The sequence below is a fragment of the Canis lupus genome, chromosome 24 (assembly GCF_048164855.1).
Source record: "Canis lupus baileyi chromosome 24, mCanLup2.hap1, whole genome shotgun sequence".
In the NCBI taxonomy this organism is placed as follows: Eukaryota; Metazoa; Chordata; class Mammalia; order Carnivora; family Canidae; genus Canis; species Canis lupus.
Genome location: NC_132861.1, coordinates 6044300 through 6061687, shown reverse-complemented (window position 1 = coordinate 6061687; position 17388 = coordinate 6044300). Strand labels below are relative to the sequence as shown.

The following is a 17388-nucleotide window of genomic DNA, read 5'->3' as shown; positions in this document are numbered from 1 at the left end:
TCCATAAAAAGATGATGAGCTTTCCAGTAACAATGGTCAATTTTGAGCTCAATTTCTGAGATAACACCATATGAATGCCTGTGGCCATCTTGTGTACCTGAAACAGGCAACACCAAAAGGACTCATGGTATAACCTTCTAGCCCTACTCCTTTCCCCGGCTACAGCAGTGAATGTACAGGAACACAGGAGTGCATAGGACATCCAAGTAACCCTAGCATACTACAACCACACAGGTTATCAGGTGGAACTCACCTCTTACAGGTTCATCCAAGGAGCCCCCTGAGGCAGGAACAGAGTACACATTCAAGCACTTATTAGCCAGGAATCTGATCCCTCTCATAGGTGAATAAGTGCTTGTCAACACACCATTTTCCCTTAAATGACAAAAAAACACTTTATACAATTCTCAAGGAAGACAACATGCACACTGCTGAGTTCAGTTGTTCTACTATCACTCAAGTCCACAGAGCCTAAACTATGGATGATTTAGGCATAAGAACAAATGGTTTGAATAGGATTCATGATGATAATTTCAGGTATGGAGGAATGATTTGCTTTATAGTTTTTCCTTGCTTATGTATTCTAATAATACTAAATAAGGGACATTCATTTGGCATGTCACATTTTGTATTAGCATATTCTTCAAAAACTCCCAACTAAAACAGGTCTGGACTGCTCCAGGGCCCATGACCTCCTATAACAGAGGAATGCTAGAATGCATCCTGCCCCTGTGGGTCTGCCAGTCATGATCATCACTACAGATAAAACATTACTTTAAGATCTTTGGAATTTTTAAGAGAAGAAATAGAAGTGAGTCAAATGATGAAAGGATCATGGGACTGAGAATATTATATATTTTATCTCTGTGACTAAATGACACACATTGGCAATGGGAAGAGTTCACTGATTTTGAGACAGAGAGAGTGCTTGCACATGTGTGTATGCATGGTGAGGGGGGCGCTTAGAGGGGCAGAGAGAGAGAATCTCAAGCAGGCTCCATGGCCAGGGCAGATCCCAATGCAGGGCTTGGTCTCATCACTCTGAGATCATGATTTGAGCTGAAATCAAGATCTGGATATTTAAATGACTGAGCCACCTAGGTACCCCAAGCTCACTGATTCTTTTTTTTTTTTTTTTTAAGATTTTTATTTATTTATTCATGAGAGACACACACACATACACAGAGGCAGAGACACAGGCAGAGGGAGAAGCAGGCTCCATGCAGGGAGCCCGATGTGGGGCTCGATCCCGGGTCTCCAGGATCATGTCCTGGATTGAAGGCGGTGCTAAACCGCTGAGCCATCGGGGCTTCCCAAGCTCACTGATTCTTAATGAAATACCTGAGTTTTCATTACAGGTGGGTTCAGTGTCTGTCTACAATACTTCTAGCATTAGCATCAGAGGAAAGTAACAAGCCAACTTCCAATGCACAAGAGCCCTCATCATACCTTTGTGCCATGATTGTGCCTGGAAAGGACAGCTGGATGGACATTTGCTGTTTCTTACAAAACCTCCTATTGCTCTGAAGTACCTCCGTAATCTAAGAGAGAGAGAGAGAAAAATCTCTTTTTAGATACAGATATTTTTTCATATATACAAACACACATATATTTCCAATTATAAAAAATAAAACTATGGCTTTAAAGCACTATATATGAGGATAAAATTCAAGGGCTTGGAGTCAGATACCTGGCCCATAATAGCTGGAGGGATTTTCTCCCGGATGTACTTCACATAATCAACGGTTGCCTCAAGAATAGAAGCCGTGTCATTCTTTCTCCCCTTTATATATGGTAACAGAGTACGCAGCTGCTCACAGCAATACTTGATTCGTTCTCTAAAGCAGAGAAAGGATAGTCTCATTTTCTTCCTTATACACAAGGACAAACAATCCTTCCTGTTGGGTTTGTTTTCAGAGGAACTACCTCCCTTCCCATCTAGTCTCTTTCACAGAAAGGCCATGTCCCCATAAGCCAGCAGCTTCCCCAGGCCCTGGAACCACAAAGCTGCCTAGGGCATCAGCTCACACTGCTGTCAAGCACAATGTTTGTGGTGACGGTAGCCCCAGTTCCCTTGCCCCGGGCCTGCTGCAGTGTGGAGGATGACCCTGCCTGTGGAAACCTCCCTCAGAGGATAGAGAGGTATGCTACACATAAGTGCTTTTGTGATTCACACTAGAGCCTAGGAGACAAAAAACAAGAGACAATTCATGTCACTGTGACCTGGACCACACTTCCAAAAACAGATCAGTTAGTATCTTGTAATTACATGGGCTTTACATGTAACTCTGTGTTCTGAGCCAAAGAAAAATCAGAAAGTTGCTTTCTTCATGAGGTAGATATGAGAATGAAACAAAAAACCAATATGCAAATGAGAACATCATTCAGGCTAGTATCAGCCTGATAACCTAAGTCTTTCACAGTTCTGAGAGGAAATGCACAGGAAATGTAAATCTAAGCCTTTGGTACCTTCATTTATGCATGCATTCATTTAACCAACATTATTAAACACCTGTTTTGTGCTGAACAGATTTGTTCATTACCTTCACACACACACACACACACACACACACACACACACACACACACACACACACGTAGTCAAATGGTGGTTCTGCCAATTACCAGCAGGAATCTGTGGCCTCAAAATGGAAAAAAAAAAAAAATCCATTAAAAAATAGGTAGTCTTCTAGGAGTTCTGTGTCTTCCTCCCTTTTTTATGCTCTCTCTCTCAGAAAAAAATCTTAAAGAAAATGCAATTTGATATATAGCCTGTGAATAACTCAAATATTCTAGGTCAGTGGTGTCTTAACTAAACTTTGAGCAACCTCTTTTAGGGTTCTATAGAGGTATCTCAGGGACTATTCTAGAAAAAAGGTCAACAATTTGACAAATGTGTATGAAGAGCTTTGAAATTTTTTTTTCTTTTTTTCTTTTTCTTTTTGAAATTTTTCATACCCTTTGATGTGGTACTTCCACTTACAAGGGCCTAAAACAGAACAAACTTTCTGCGAAACAATATCCATTATAGTGGTATATCAGTAAGTCATAAAAAAAACCCTAAACACACAAAATAGATGGGTACTTAAGTAATCTATAGTATACTAACTCAGTAGAATACTATCTGGCAGGGGAAATGATATGCTATAAACCTTACTCGGGAAAAACAGAATATTTTATAGGATATAAGTATAAAACATAAGGAAATATATAAAATATGATCACAGACATTAAAGTAAAAATAAAGCACATAAAAAGACTTGAAAGCAAAACCATAAAGTAATAGTTATTTCTGGATGGTTGGGCTTTTCATTTTTTTATATTTCCCAAATATTTTTGCTGGGTACAAGTCACTTTTACACTAAAAAATCATATTACTTTTTTTTCCAACATTTATTAGGAAAATGTTCAAAGACACAGAAAGACTGAAAGAATTTAAGATATTAATGCTTAAAAGCTGAAAGAAGGATTTATAAAGAGAACATATATATACTGCACCTACCTAGAATATACAATGAACATGCTTTGTCACATATGAATCATCCCACTGGCCGTACAGTGATCCATTTCATTATACTGAAGCATTTCAAAGTAAATTGTAAACTTAAGACACTAAACTCTTAAACATATTAGCTAGAAAGTTAATTATTTTTTTCAAATAAAAGTTACATAAAACAAATATACACATCTTAAAGGTTGAGTTTTGACAAATGCAAAAAACTATGTAACAAAAACCCTAATTAACATTATCACAACTCCTGAGAGTTCCTTATATTCCTTCCCAATCTTATCAAAAGGGACATTTCTGATATTTTTCCATCTCATATTAGTTTTGCCTGTCTCTGAACTTCATATAAGTCAAAACTTATAGCATATGCCATTTGATATAAGATTTCTTTCACTAAGCACAATATTTTTGAGATTTGTTCATTATCAGTAATCTGTTCCTTTTTATTGAGTAATAGTATTCCATAGTATAAATATGCCACAGTTTATTTATCCATTCTCTTACTGATAAACACTTCCACTGTTTCCAGTTTTTGGTCATTATGAATAAAACTGCTAGATCATTCTGTAAATCTTTTTGTGAATGCATGTTTTTATTTCTCTGGGAACATATCTAAGAATAGAATTAATGGGTTAATTTTATAAATATATAAGAAACTGGTAGTACTTTGCCCAAAATAGTATGATTGTACACTCCCACCATCAGTGTATGAGAGTTCCCGTTGTTTCAAATCCTTGACAACATTTAATATTGTCAGCAGTTTTAATTTTAGCATTTTGGCCTTTCTGAGGTATATATGGTAGTACCTCATACTTTAATTTGCATTTCTATAACAAATTATGTTAAGCATTTTTTTTGGTGCTTGTTGGTCACTTGCATATCTTCCTTTGTGAAGTGTCTGTTCAAGTATTTTTATCTCCATTTTAACTGAACTGCAGATCTTTTTGGTATTGATCTTTAGGGGTTCTTTATTATCTGTAATACCAGAATTTTATTATTTTTTATTTTACATTTTTATTTAAATTCAATTTGCTAGCATACAGTGTAACACCCAGGGCTCATTTTATCATGTGCCCTCCTTAATGCCTGTCATCCAGTTACCCCATCCCACCACCCACCTCCCCTTCTGCAACCCTTTTTTTGTTTCCCAGAGTCAGGGTCTCACGGTTTGTCTTCCTCTCTGACTTTTCCCCACTCAGTTTCCCCCTCTTCCCCTAAGGTCCCTTTCACTATTTCTTATATTCTACATATGAGCGAAACCATATTATAATTGTTTTTCTCCAACTGACTTATTTCACTCAGCATAGTACCTTCCATTCCATCCATGTCAAAGCAAATGGTAGGTATTCATCCTTTCTGATGCTTCAGTAATATTCCATTGTGTGTGGACACATACCACATCTTCTTTATCTATTCATCTGTCGAAGGACAATGTGGCTTCTTCCACAGTTTGGCTATTGTGGACACTCTGCTATGAACGTTGGGGTGCAAGTGTCCTATCATTTCACTGTATCTTGTAATACCAGAATTTTGTCAGCATATTTGTTTTGCAAATGTGTTCTCCCCATCTATATTTTGCCGATTTGCTCTCTTACTAGTATGTTTTGATAGCAAAAGTTTTCATTTTTGATGAGTCGAATTCACCTATTCTTTCTTTTATAGTTATTGTTTTCTAGGTCTAAGGAACAGGTGCCCACCCTCAGCTTATGAAGACATTTTCGTATGCTTTCTTCTAGAGCTGTCCTGTCCAATATAGCCCATTAGACCGGTCTACATAGACATATATAGCCATTAGTCTATCTAAATATAAACTAAAGTTAAATAAAATTTAAAATTAACTTCCTGTTACAATAGACAGATTTCAAAAACTCAACAACTACATAATGACTAGCAGCTACTTCATTAGACAATGGATGCAAATGAGGACATTCCTAACACTGCAGAAAGTTCTACTAAACTGTGCTATTCTAGAAGCTTTATAGTTTTAGTTTTATAATATAGATCTGTCTATGCTCCATATTGAATTAATTTTTATATGGTATGAGTAAGGGGTCAAAGTTCATTGTTTTCCATTTAGATATCCAGATATTCAAAGACCATTTATAGAAAAGATTTGTTTCCCAATAAGTTTGCTCTGGTGATTTATTGAAAATCAAGTGAACACAAATGTGTGGGCCCAGTATTAGGATACTCTGTTCCATCGATCTATTGGTCAACCTTTAGGATAGTAACATACTGATTATTGTAGCTGTATATTAAGTCTTGAGGTCAGATAGTTTCTTCCAATTTTGTTGTAGTTTTTCAAGATTGCTTTATTCTAAGTCCTTTTATATTCTAGGTCTTTTCCATTTTTAAATCAGATTATCAATTTTTACCCAAAAAAATCCCTACTGGATTTATGATTCATATTCAAATAAAGTTATATTTCAATTCAGTGAGAACTACTATCTTAACAATAATGATTCTTTCAATTTGTAGTTATGGTATAATGCATGATTTAGGTTTTCTTTAGTTTTCACAGAAATATTTTGAGTGATCAATGTATAGATCCTATGTGTCTTTTGCATATTTTTTCCTAAGTATTACAAGGCTTTTTTTACTCTGTTGTAAAAGTAATTATTTTTGGGATCCTGGGTGGCTCAGCGGTTGAGCATCTGCCTTTGGCTCAGGGCATGATCCCGGAGTTTCAGGATAGAGTCCCACATTGGCCTGCAGGGAGCCTGGTTCTCCCTCTGCCTATGTCTCTGCCTCTTTCTGTCTTTCATGAATACATAAATAAATCTTTTAAAAAAGGTAATTATCTTTAATTTGCATATTCTTTTTTTTTTTTTAAGATTTTATTTCTTTGAGAGAGAGGAGAAAGAATGCAAGTAGGGGGCAGGAGAAAGAATTTCGAACAGACTTCACACTGAGCAGAGAGCCCAATGCTCTAAGATCATGACCTGAGCAGAGAGCCCAATGCCCTAAGATCATGACCTGAGCCAAAACCAGGAGTCAGATGCTTAACTAACTGAGACACGGAGGTGTCCTAATTTTCATTTTCTAATTGTTTGCTACTCATGTATAAAAATACAATTAAATTTTATACATTGACCTTATATCCTGCAACCTTGCTATATTAATCTTTTGGTTGTATAGGGTTGTTTTGTAGGCGTCCTTGCACTTTTCACACAATATTCATGCCATCTATAAGAAAGCTTTGCTTCTTCCTTTTTAATCTGTATGCTTTTCTTTTTCTTACCTAACTGCAATGGCTAGGACATTTTTGTCCATGATGAATAGAAGTAGTACAAATGTACACTCCTTACTTTTTCCAGATCTAAGGAACATGGTCAGATTTTCATCATTAAGTACAATACTAGCCATCGGTTTTCATAGATGCCCTTTAATAGACTGAGAAGGTTTTCTTCCATGTATGATTTAAAGATTGTTTTGTTTTTTAAACTTGAAAGAGTACTGAATGTAGTCAAGTAATTTTTCAGAATCTGTTAATCATATGTTTTTTCTCCTTTATTCTGTGTAATGTGAATTACATTGATTGATGTTTTGAATGTTATATCAGCTTTGCTTTTCTAGGATATATCTGGTGTGGTCATGATGTATTACATCTTCATATATTACTTGATTTGATTTGCTAAAATTATGTTAAGCATTTTTATGTCCCTATTCATGAGCGATATTGGTCTGTAGTTTTATTTTTTTAAATAATGTCTTCATTAGGTTTAGGGTTATGCTGGCCTCATGAAATGGGTTAGGAATTATTTCCTCTTTTCCATTTTCTGTAAGAACTTAAGGTTGATATTACTTCTTTAAATGTTTGACAGAATTCATCAGTAAAACCACCTAAGCTTAATGTTTTCTCTTTGGTAAGGTTTTTAATAACAAGTTCAATTTCTTTACTATATAGGGCTATTCAGATTTTCTGCTTCATCTGATGTCAGTGTTGGTAAATTGTGTTTTTCAAAAATGTGTCCATGTTGTCTAACTGGCTGAGCTTACTGGCATAAAATTCTTCAAAAATATACCCTTTTTATATTTAAATGTTTACAGGATATATAGCAATAATTCCTCATTCAAGATATTGGTAAAAGTCTCTCACTTTTCATTCAAGATATTGGTAAAAGTCTCTCACCTCATCTGCCTGATTTCCCCATTTTCTATTTACTTTGTTTTTTTTTTAAGATTTTATTTATTTATTCATGAAAGACACAGGAAAGAGAGGCAGAGACACAGGCAGAGGGAGAAGCAGGCTCCATGCAGGGAGCCTGACGTGGGACTCGATCCCAGGACTCCAGGATCACACCCTGGGCCAAAGGCAGGCGCTAAACCACTGAGCCACCCAGGGATTTCCCCTCTATTTACTTAGGATTTAATTTACTCTACTTTTTTTTAGCTCCTTAAAATGGACTCTTAGGTCATTGATTTTTAGACCTTTTGCCTTTTCTAATATAAACATTTAAAGCCATAGTGTTTTCCATAGCTTTGCTTTAGCTGACAGTTCACAAATTTTGAAATATTCTTTTCTCACCATCATTCAGTTTGCAATATTTGCTAATTTTTCTTGTGATATTGTTCTTTTACCCATGGATTATTTAGAAGTATGTTTTTATGTTTTCAAATATTTGAGGTTTTCCTTTATATCTAATTCTTATTGATTTCTAATTTAACTTCACTGTGGTCAGGGAACATACTCTTTGTGAATTCAACTCTTTTAAATGTATTGAAATGTTTTATACCCCCCAGCATACAATTTATCTAAGTGAATGTACCATGTGTCTTTGAAAAGAAAGCGTATTCTGCTGCCGTTGCTGTATATAATGTTCTATAAATATCTACCAGATCAAGGTGGTTAATACTGTTCACATCTATATCTTACTGATCTTTGTTGTCTAATTAACTGCTGAGAGAGGGATGTAAAATCTCCAATAATGCTTGCTGATATTTGTATCTTTAATTCTGTGAATTATTGCTTCAAATACATAGTTCATATACTATTTGTGATTGTTGTATCATTCTGATAAATCAATTCTTTCATCATTATGAAAAGCTAATCTTTATTTCAAGTGATACTGGTTGTCTTGAAGTCTACTTTATTTGGTATTAATGTAGCCAGTCTAGTCTTATACATATGTTTCACAGTATATATTTTTCTATTTATTTACCTTATTGTGTCTTTATATTTATAGTGGTCTCTAGAGACAACAGATAGAAAAATCTTGGGGTTTTTTTTTGTTTGTTTGTTTCTATTCATTCAGACAATCTGTGCTAGAAGTTGGATACAGGTGGATAAAGATCTACTGTTTTATGTTTTTTTTTTTTTTTCCCCTGTAGTTTCTTTGGCTTTTTTGTTCTTCCTATCTTATCTTCTTTTAGATAATTTTTAAAATTCAATTTTAATTTGTTTATTGGCTTCAAAGCTATGCCTTATGCATATCTCTTTAGTGTTGCTTCAGGGATTACACTATATATCTAACTTTTCACAGTCTATTTAGAGTTAAAATTTTATGACATTATATAAAATACATAAATTCTGCAATGATGTAAGTACCTTTGCCCCACTCATCCTTCATGCTATAGTTGTCATATGTACTACATCTACATATACAGTTGATCCCTGAACAACATAGGTTTGAACTGCATGGGTCCATTTATAAACAGATTTTTTTCAATAAATACAGTATAGTACTATAAATGTATTTTATCTTCCTTATGATTTTATTAATAACACTTTCTTTATTGTAAAAATACAGTATATAATAAAACTACATGTTAATCAACTGTCTATATTATGAGTAAGGCTTCTGGTCACTAGCAGACTATTAGTAGTTAAGTTTTGGGGGTGTCAAAAGTTATACACAATTTTTTGACTGCATGGGTATCAGTGTCCCTAACCTTTGTTTTGTTGAAGAGTGAACAGTATTACCAGTCCCACAACATAATAATTTTCACTTATAACAGTCTGATGCATTTTAGCTAAACATAGAGGAAAACTGTCTGTTTTCTAATATTTACTCCCATATTTATCATTTCTGATTCTATTAGCCCTTCCTAAAGATTCAACTTTTCATTTGCTATCATTCCCATTTAACCTAAAGAATATCGTTTAGTTTTCTCACCCTGCAGGTCAGCTGGTATCAAAATCTCCAATTTGTCCTTTATGTAAAAATAGCTTATTTCATTATTTACTTTGAGGAAGTAATACTTGATGGAAATATGATTTACACAAATAAGTGATGAGTATCAGACATAACACGTATGGTGGCATACATAAAAGGCTGATTTATTTCTAATTTATTAATATCTTAAAAACCAAAAGTAGGCCTCTGACAGATCTGGAGCAGTTATGTCTGCTGCTGAGGTTTCTACTTCAGATGCAAGAACAAAGTATTCTCACACTTTCTACCTGTCTGGTTGTGGCAGCCAAGACTGAATGGGAGAATACAGGGGAAAAACATGGTAATACAGAAAAAACATGAAGAAAGAATTTTTGCAACTCAGAAATAATCTTGCAAATGGTGAAGATGCTGTCTTACTAAAAAAAAAAATCTAAAATTTGAGCTAAAAGATAAAACAATAGTTATAGGTTAAAATGACTGAAAAATATTTATCTTCAATAAAGTTGTAGGATCAATTTCCTCTCCCTCTGAATCTCTGATGGCTTGTGCCTGCTTTAATCCAAAGATACCTGGAGAAGTGACTACCAACAGTTCTAGGACTAGCATTTAAGAAGACATAGCTTCAGTGTTGGTCTCATTAAACCCTGAGCTTTGAGGCAAGATGTCTGGCTGGCTGGCTGGAGAAACCATGTGGAGAGGTGCTGGGACTACAGGGAAAGAGAGCAACCCATCTCAACCACCCTCCACCAAGAGAATATCTCTGTAGATACTGAGTTCTCTGGACAGGCCATTTACCAGCTAAACACTTACCACACTAAACACCATGTGGAGAAGAATCACAGAATCAAATTGATGATACTCAAATTTATGATCCATAAAATTGTAATATATGATAAATAGGCTGTTGTTTTAACCTACCAAGTTTTAGGGCAATTTGTTACATAGCAAAACATAACTGGAAGAATAGCTTACAATTTAGCAAAAATAATAAAAATGTGGGATTGATAATATATGTAAAAGTAAAATGACAACTATAACAAAAATAGAAGGTAAGTGGAAATATGCTATTGTATATTAAGTATCATAATATCAAAGTAGACTATGTAAGTTAAGGATGCATGCTATAACCCTGGAGGAACCACTAAAAAATGATAACTTCAGCTCAAAAGCCAATATAGGAGATAAAAAGCAATGCTAAAACATACTTGATTAATCCCAAAGAAGGCAGGCAATGGAGGAGAAAAACGGAAAGGAAAATAGAGCTAGTGAAAACAGAAAAATCATGTCCCTAAAATCAAACTTAACAGTAATTATATGTAAATAAAATAAATATTCCAATTGAACAGTAGAGATTGTCAGAATGGGCAAATTTAAAAGGAAAATAAGATTCATCTACATGCTGTTTACATGAGATATTCTTTAAGTATAAAGACATTTAGGTTAAAGAAAAACCATGCTTTCATAAAAAAGCTATATGAATATAAAAGTGGATTTTAAGATGAAGTATTAGTATAGATAATTTGCGCTTATTATTTCCTAATGATAAACAGTCAGTTCATTAAGAAGACAGGCAACTGGGGTGCCTGGGTGGTTCAGTAGTTTAAGTGTATGGCTTTGGCTCAGGTCATGATCTCAGGGTCCTGAGATGGAGCCCAGCATTGGCTCCATGCTCAGCAGGGAGTCTGCTTCACCCTCTGCCTCCTGCCTCTCCCTCCACTCATATGTCTGAATGTGCTCTTTCTCTCTCTCTCTCAAATAAATAAATAAAATCTTAAAAAAAAAAAAAGACAGGGATCCCTGGGTGGCGCAGAGGTTTGGCGCCTGCCTTTGGCCCAGGGCGCGATACTGGAGACCCGGGATCGAATCCCACATTGGGCTCCTGGTGCATGGAGCCTGCTTCTCCCTCTGCCTGTGTCTCTGCCTCTCTCTCTCTCTGTAACTATCATAAATAAATAAAAATTTAAAAAAAATTAAAAAAAAAAGACAGGCAACCAACAATTTCAAAATACATGAACCAAAAACTGACAGGAATGAAGTAAAAAATAAAGCAATCTATAGTCATCACTCAAGATTTTAACTCTCAGGAAAATCAATAAGGATACAGAATACATATGAAAAACACTACTAACCGATTCTACCTTATTAATATTTAGAACACTATACTCCCAAACAGCAGAATACATATTCTCTTCAAGTGCATGTGGAATACTCATCAAGGGCAACCATACTTTGGGCCATAAAACAAATCTCAGAAAATATCAAAGGATAGAAACCTGACCAAATATACTCTCAGATGATAATGTAATTAAATCATAAATCATATCTGGAAAATCTCCAACATTTGGAAATTAAAGTTACACAAGTTACACACTCTAAATAATCAGTGGTCAAGGAAAAAATTACAAGGGATAATGAGAAAGAGAAGTATTTTGAACCAAATAACAGTGAAAATCTAATATGTCAAAATTTATGAAATGCATTTAAAGCACTGATAAGAAAAAACTTTTATAAAGGAAATTTATAGTTTTAAATGCTTTTATTAGAAAAGAAGAAAAGGTGGGGTACCTGGGTGGCTCAGTTGGTTAAATAAGTCTAGATAGATGCTAGTTATGAAAATTTTGGATATATGAATAAAAATTGCTTAATTATCATAAACATTCTTTTATATATGTTTTGCAAACTTTTTTTTTTCCCAGTCAGTTAAGTGGCTGACTCTTGGTTTTGGTCATGAGGTCATGATCTCAGGGTTGTGGGATTGAGCCCTGTGTTGGGCTCTACACTCATCAAGATGTCTGCCTGAAGATTTTCCCCTTTCCTTCTCCCTCTTCCCCTTCCTTACCTGCTTACTCTCTCTCTCTAAAATAAATAAATCTTTAGGATGAGGAGGGAGGGAGGAAGGAAGGAAAAAAGGAAGGAAAGAAGGAAGGAAGGAAGGTTAAAATCAATGATTTAAGTTTCTTACCTAAGAAAATAGAAAAAAGAGCACAATAGAGAAGAAAAAGGAAATGACAGAGTGGAACCAAATATAAAATGGGCAAATACTACAAAAAAATCAATGAATAAAAATTTTGCTCACTGAAAAAAGCCAGTAAAACTAATAAACCACTTGTTAGACTGATCAAGAAGAACTAAAACACAAATTATCAATTCCAGAAATGGAAGAAGGAATATCATCAGAGATCTGCAGACATTAAAAAGATTATAAGAGAATATCATGAACAAAAAGTCATTCAATAAATTTAACACCTTGGATTAAACAAATTTCTTGAAAGACATAAATTAAACCAACTGAGAAGAAAAACACAGAAAATCTAGTCTTACAATTATTAAAGAAATTTAATTTTTAATTAAGACTTCCCACAGAGAAAATTCCAAGCCTAAATAACTTTACTGTTGAATTCTATAAAACATATCAATCTTACATAACTCTTTCAGAAAACAGAAGAGGAAGAAAGACTTTCTATTTCATTTTATGAGGTCAGCATCTCCTTGATACCAAAATCCAATAAAGACATAAGAAAATTAGAGACCAATAACCCTCATGAACATGATACAAAAATTGTTAATGAAATATTAGCAAACCAAATCTAGCAACAAATAAGAGAATACATCAAGACAGAGTAGAGCATTTTAAAATAATCAGTATAACCAGTACATTAACAGAAAAGAGAACACTGTATAATCATCTTAATAAATAATGAAAACACACTGACAAAATTTTACATCCATTCATGATGACACTTGAAGTAGGAATAGAAGAAAACTTTCTTAAGCTGATAAAAGGCATGTATAAAAAGAGCCTACAACATCAGTAATGAAAAGACTTAACACTTTCCCTGCAAGATCATAAACAAGGCAAGGATGCTACTTGCATCACTTCTAATTCAAAAAGCTGGTGAACCTAGTCAGGGCATTAGGCAAGAAACAGAAATAAAAGCCACAAAGATTGGGGAAAAAAATGTCTTTATTCACAGATAACATAATTGTGTATGTGAGAAATCCACAAAAAATGACTAGAAGTGATGAATAGATAAAGCTATTGAAAATATGAAAATTGTGGATATATGAATAAAAAATTGCTTACAACAAAAAATTTTAAAACCTGCTAAAACATTCAGAAACTTAATAAACTACAAAACTGTTGAAATAAAGACTTTTAAAAAATGGAGATGGATGGCCAGAATCAATACTGACCGAAATGGAAAACACCAATTTTTCCTCAAACTGATCTACTTATTCAACACAATCCTAATCAATATCTTAGCAGGATTTTTTAAAGGAAGAAATTGACAAGCTTATTTTAATATTCACATGAAAATTCAAAGGACCTTTTAATATCCAAAGCAACTTGAAAATGAAGAACAAGCTGGAGAACTTTATCTGATTCTGAGAATAGTAAAGCTACAATGTAATACTGAAGTGAAGAAGATAGAGAAGTAGATCAGTAGAGCAGGTAATCTAGAAATACACTCATAATTATATGGTGACCTTATGAATATTTTTATATTATATATATTAATTATATATATAATTATATGGTGACTCTCATGGATAAGTAAATAAAATCTTTAAAAAAAATCAGAGAGACACAGAGAGAGAAGCAGAGACAGAGGCAGAGGGAGAAGCAGGCTCCATGCAAGGAGCCCAATGTGGGACTCAACCCTGATACTGCAAGATCATGACCCAAGCTGAAGGCAGATGCTCAACCACTAAGCCACCCAGGCTTCCCTCTGGTAATTGATTTTTATGAAAGTACCAAAGCAATTCACTAAAGAATGGAATGTTTTCTCCAAAAATCTTGAAAATCTGAAATGTTTGAAATTAAACAATATCAATACTTCATCCCATAGAAATTAAGATAAATAATCATAGAAGCTAAAACTATAAAACATCTTATAGACAACACGTATTGCAACTTAGTAGTAGGCAATGATTACTAATACAGGAAAGTATAATACATATTGTAAAATATTGATAAATTGGACTTTGTCAAAAATTTTTAAAGCTTCTGCTCAACAAAAGAGGTAACAGTTCACAAAAATGAACACTGAGCTAAAAGAAAATATTTCAAGACATAAATCTGACCAAGGATTTGAATCCAGAATATTAAAGAGCTCCTACAACTCAATAACAAAAACATAAGTGAACAAAAGTTTTTTAATGGACAAAAGGTTTGAACAGACTTCATAAAAAAAGAGATACAAATGGCCAAAAGCATACGAAAAGCTGCTCAACCTCATCAATCACCAGGAAAATGCAAATTTAGAATCACAGATCACACTGCGCAACTGCAAGAACAACTAAAACGGAAAAGACTAAAAATATCAAATGTTGATGAGGATATGGAGCAACTAATACTCTCATATATTGCTAGTGGGAGTGCAAAATGGTGCTGCTATTTTAGATTTCTGGTTGGAGGTCTCCTAAAAAGAGAAACATACACCAACCTTGCAGTACACAACTCTTTCTGAGAGAAATGGAAATCTAAGTTCACAAAATATATATAAAAGAATGTTCGCAGTAGCTTTCTTCTTCTTCTTTTTTTTAAAGTAAGCTCTAACCCCAAAATGGGGCTTGAACTCACAGCCCTGAGATCAAGAGTCACATGCTCTACTGACTGAGCCAGCCAGGCTCCCCCATAGTAGCTTTATTCTTGATAGATAAAACCCAGAGAATTAGTAACTGAAGTATGGTATGTTTATACAATGGAATATTCCTCAACAGTAAAAAGGAACAAACCACTAAGACACACAATGTTAATGAATTTAAAATGTTTGCTGGGTGAAAGAAGCCAGACCTAAGTGTACATATTGATGGTTCAATTTACATAAAGTTCTAGAACAAGCAAAACAAATCTATAGTGATAGGAATCAGAATAGTATCTGCCTCTAGAGGATGGGAAAGGATAGACCAGTAAAGAGCATGAGGAAATTTAAATTGCATGTGTTATGATCATTCAGGTACGGTGAGGCCAACAGATCAGGAGATGGTTGCCTTTAAATGATGGTTACTGACAGTTCCCAAAAGGAGGGGGCCACTTCACACCCCATAGGGCCACATGGTAAAGCACCAGAGGCAGTTAGGAGGCAGGAGGAGTCAGAAGAAAATGAGGGCAAGAGCCTTTACTGTGGTTTCTGAGAGAAGGAACAGGCAATGTAGGCACAAGCAGGCTTTGGACTGGCTAGTTTGAATAATTTCAGCAGGCTCTGGGATGTAGGGGTGTCCCAAGTTGCATGGTAGCACATCATTTTGAGGTGATAAGGGCAGGGGAATATTGGCCTGGAGCATAAGAGCCAGATAGAGGGGGTGGGTGTCGGATAGTCTCTGGGTTGGTCAGTTTGCACATATGCAAGGCATGCTCACTGGCAAGTCATTTACTATCTCTAGAAATTGGCTACCCCTGGGATGGGCAGTCTCCCCATGGTCAGGAAGTTTCCCGATGATAAGCCATCAGAATAAAAAGACATGCTTAATACACAGGGGAACATTCTAATATAACGGAAATGTTCCGGTTTAGATGGGTGTATGCATTTGTCTCCCTCATGACCAACCCTGGTGCTTCCTTATGTAGCCCTTGAATAGGACTAATACCTCATCCTCTTAGGAGCAGTGGGTAACAAACCATCTCTTTAAAATGCATCAAACCATACACTTAAATACATGCAACTGACTTCTTAGAAACACCAATTTAATCTTCTGACATCAATCAAGTAGAACTCTTTATCCTAAATTCTCTAATATTCCTAAGGTTATGAAATGTATTAGCAAACATTATGGATCTAGCCTTATTCATTGCTTCTCAAATTTTTCTGGCTCTAACATCAAGGTTAGGAACTTGAGGTTAGGATAGGCAGGAAAATAGGAGACCTGTATCCTGAAGTGATAGTGGAGCAAATAGATTATGTAAAGTTTCGTCCTTTGAGCGAGACACAACTCAAAGTGACCTCTCCAAGCAGAATTTCTTTCAAGTCTTATGTATTAACTAAAAATAGGTATATATCAACACACATGGTCTGAGAGAAGATATTTGCAATATAGATATTTGGCAAAAGCCTAGTAGCAGAACATACAATGAATTTCTAAAAATTAGTAAGAAAAAAACCCCAGAAAAACCCAGTAGAAAGGTAGACAAAAAAAAAAAAAAAAAACTTAATGAAAAAGATTTTAAAGACATATACTGAAGATATCATTGTATGAAACTTCATTGCATTTCCTTGTATGTTAATTATACCATGATTTTTTTTTTTTTAACTAAAAGAAGACAGAAGACAAAAATAAGGAGGAAATGTTTAGTGAAACTTTGAAGGAGGTCATTGTTGGCTCAACAAAGTAGGATTAACAGGCTCCAGAAACACCACAGAGTCTTGTCTTTTTCTTTTTTCTTTTCTTTTAAAGATTTTATTTATTTGACACAGAAAGAGAGAGAGAGAACACAAGCAGGGGGAACACCAGAGGGAGGAAGAAGCAGGCTCCTCACTGAGCAGGGAGCCCAGACGTGGGGCTGATCCCAGGACCCTGGGATCATGACCTGAGCCAAGGCAGATGCTTAACCAACTGAGCGACTCAGGTGCCCCTAATAGTGTCTTTTTCTTTTTCTTTTTCTTTTGTGTAAGGAACAGCAATAGACAACAACAGGTCAAAGGGCATGTTTTGTCTTTATCATCTAACATAGTAGCCAGCAGCCAGCTGCCAGCTGCCAGCTTGGTTATGATCCAATCCAAATAAGTCAGGAAAAGAACCAACCTGGTTTCATTCTCCCCCAGT

General features: G+C 35.0%; 1 protein-coding gene across 12 annotated transcripts in view; it reads right to left on the bottom strand.

The window, feature by feature from the left end:
• SOHLH2 (spermatogenesis and oogenesis specific basic helix-loop-helix 2) overlaps window positions 1-17388 on the bottom strand; it is a 73814-nt gene that overhangs the window by 29684 nt on the left and 26742 nt on the right. For 9 of the 12 annotated variants that reach the window (XR_012017058.1, XM_072797405.1, XM_072797407.1 and 6 more), the window contains 3 exons: window positions 1691-1838; window positions 1450-1541; window positions 254-375 (listed from right to left, as the gene is read on the bottom strand). Coding sequence is in view for 9 of the 12 variants with exons in the window: in XM_072797405.1 (XP_072653506.1) it covers window positions 254-375; window positions 1450-1541; window positions 1691-1838 (362 nt within the window). In the remaining 3 variants the exon portion in view is untranslated. The remainder of the gene's footprint in view (window positions 1-253; window positions 376-1449; window positions 1542-1690; window positions 1839-17388) is intronic. The other 3 variants (XR_012017057.1, XR_012017056.1, XM_072797412.1) reach the window with 2 other exon arrangements.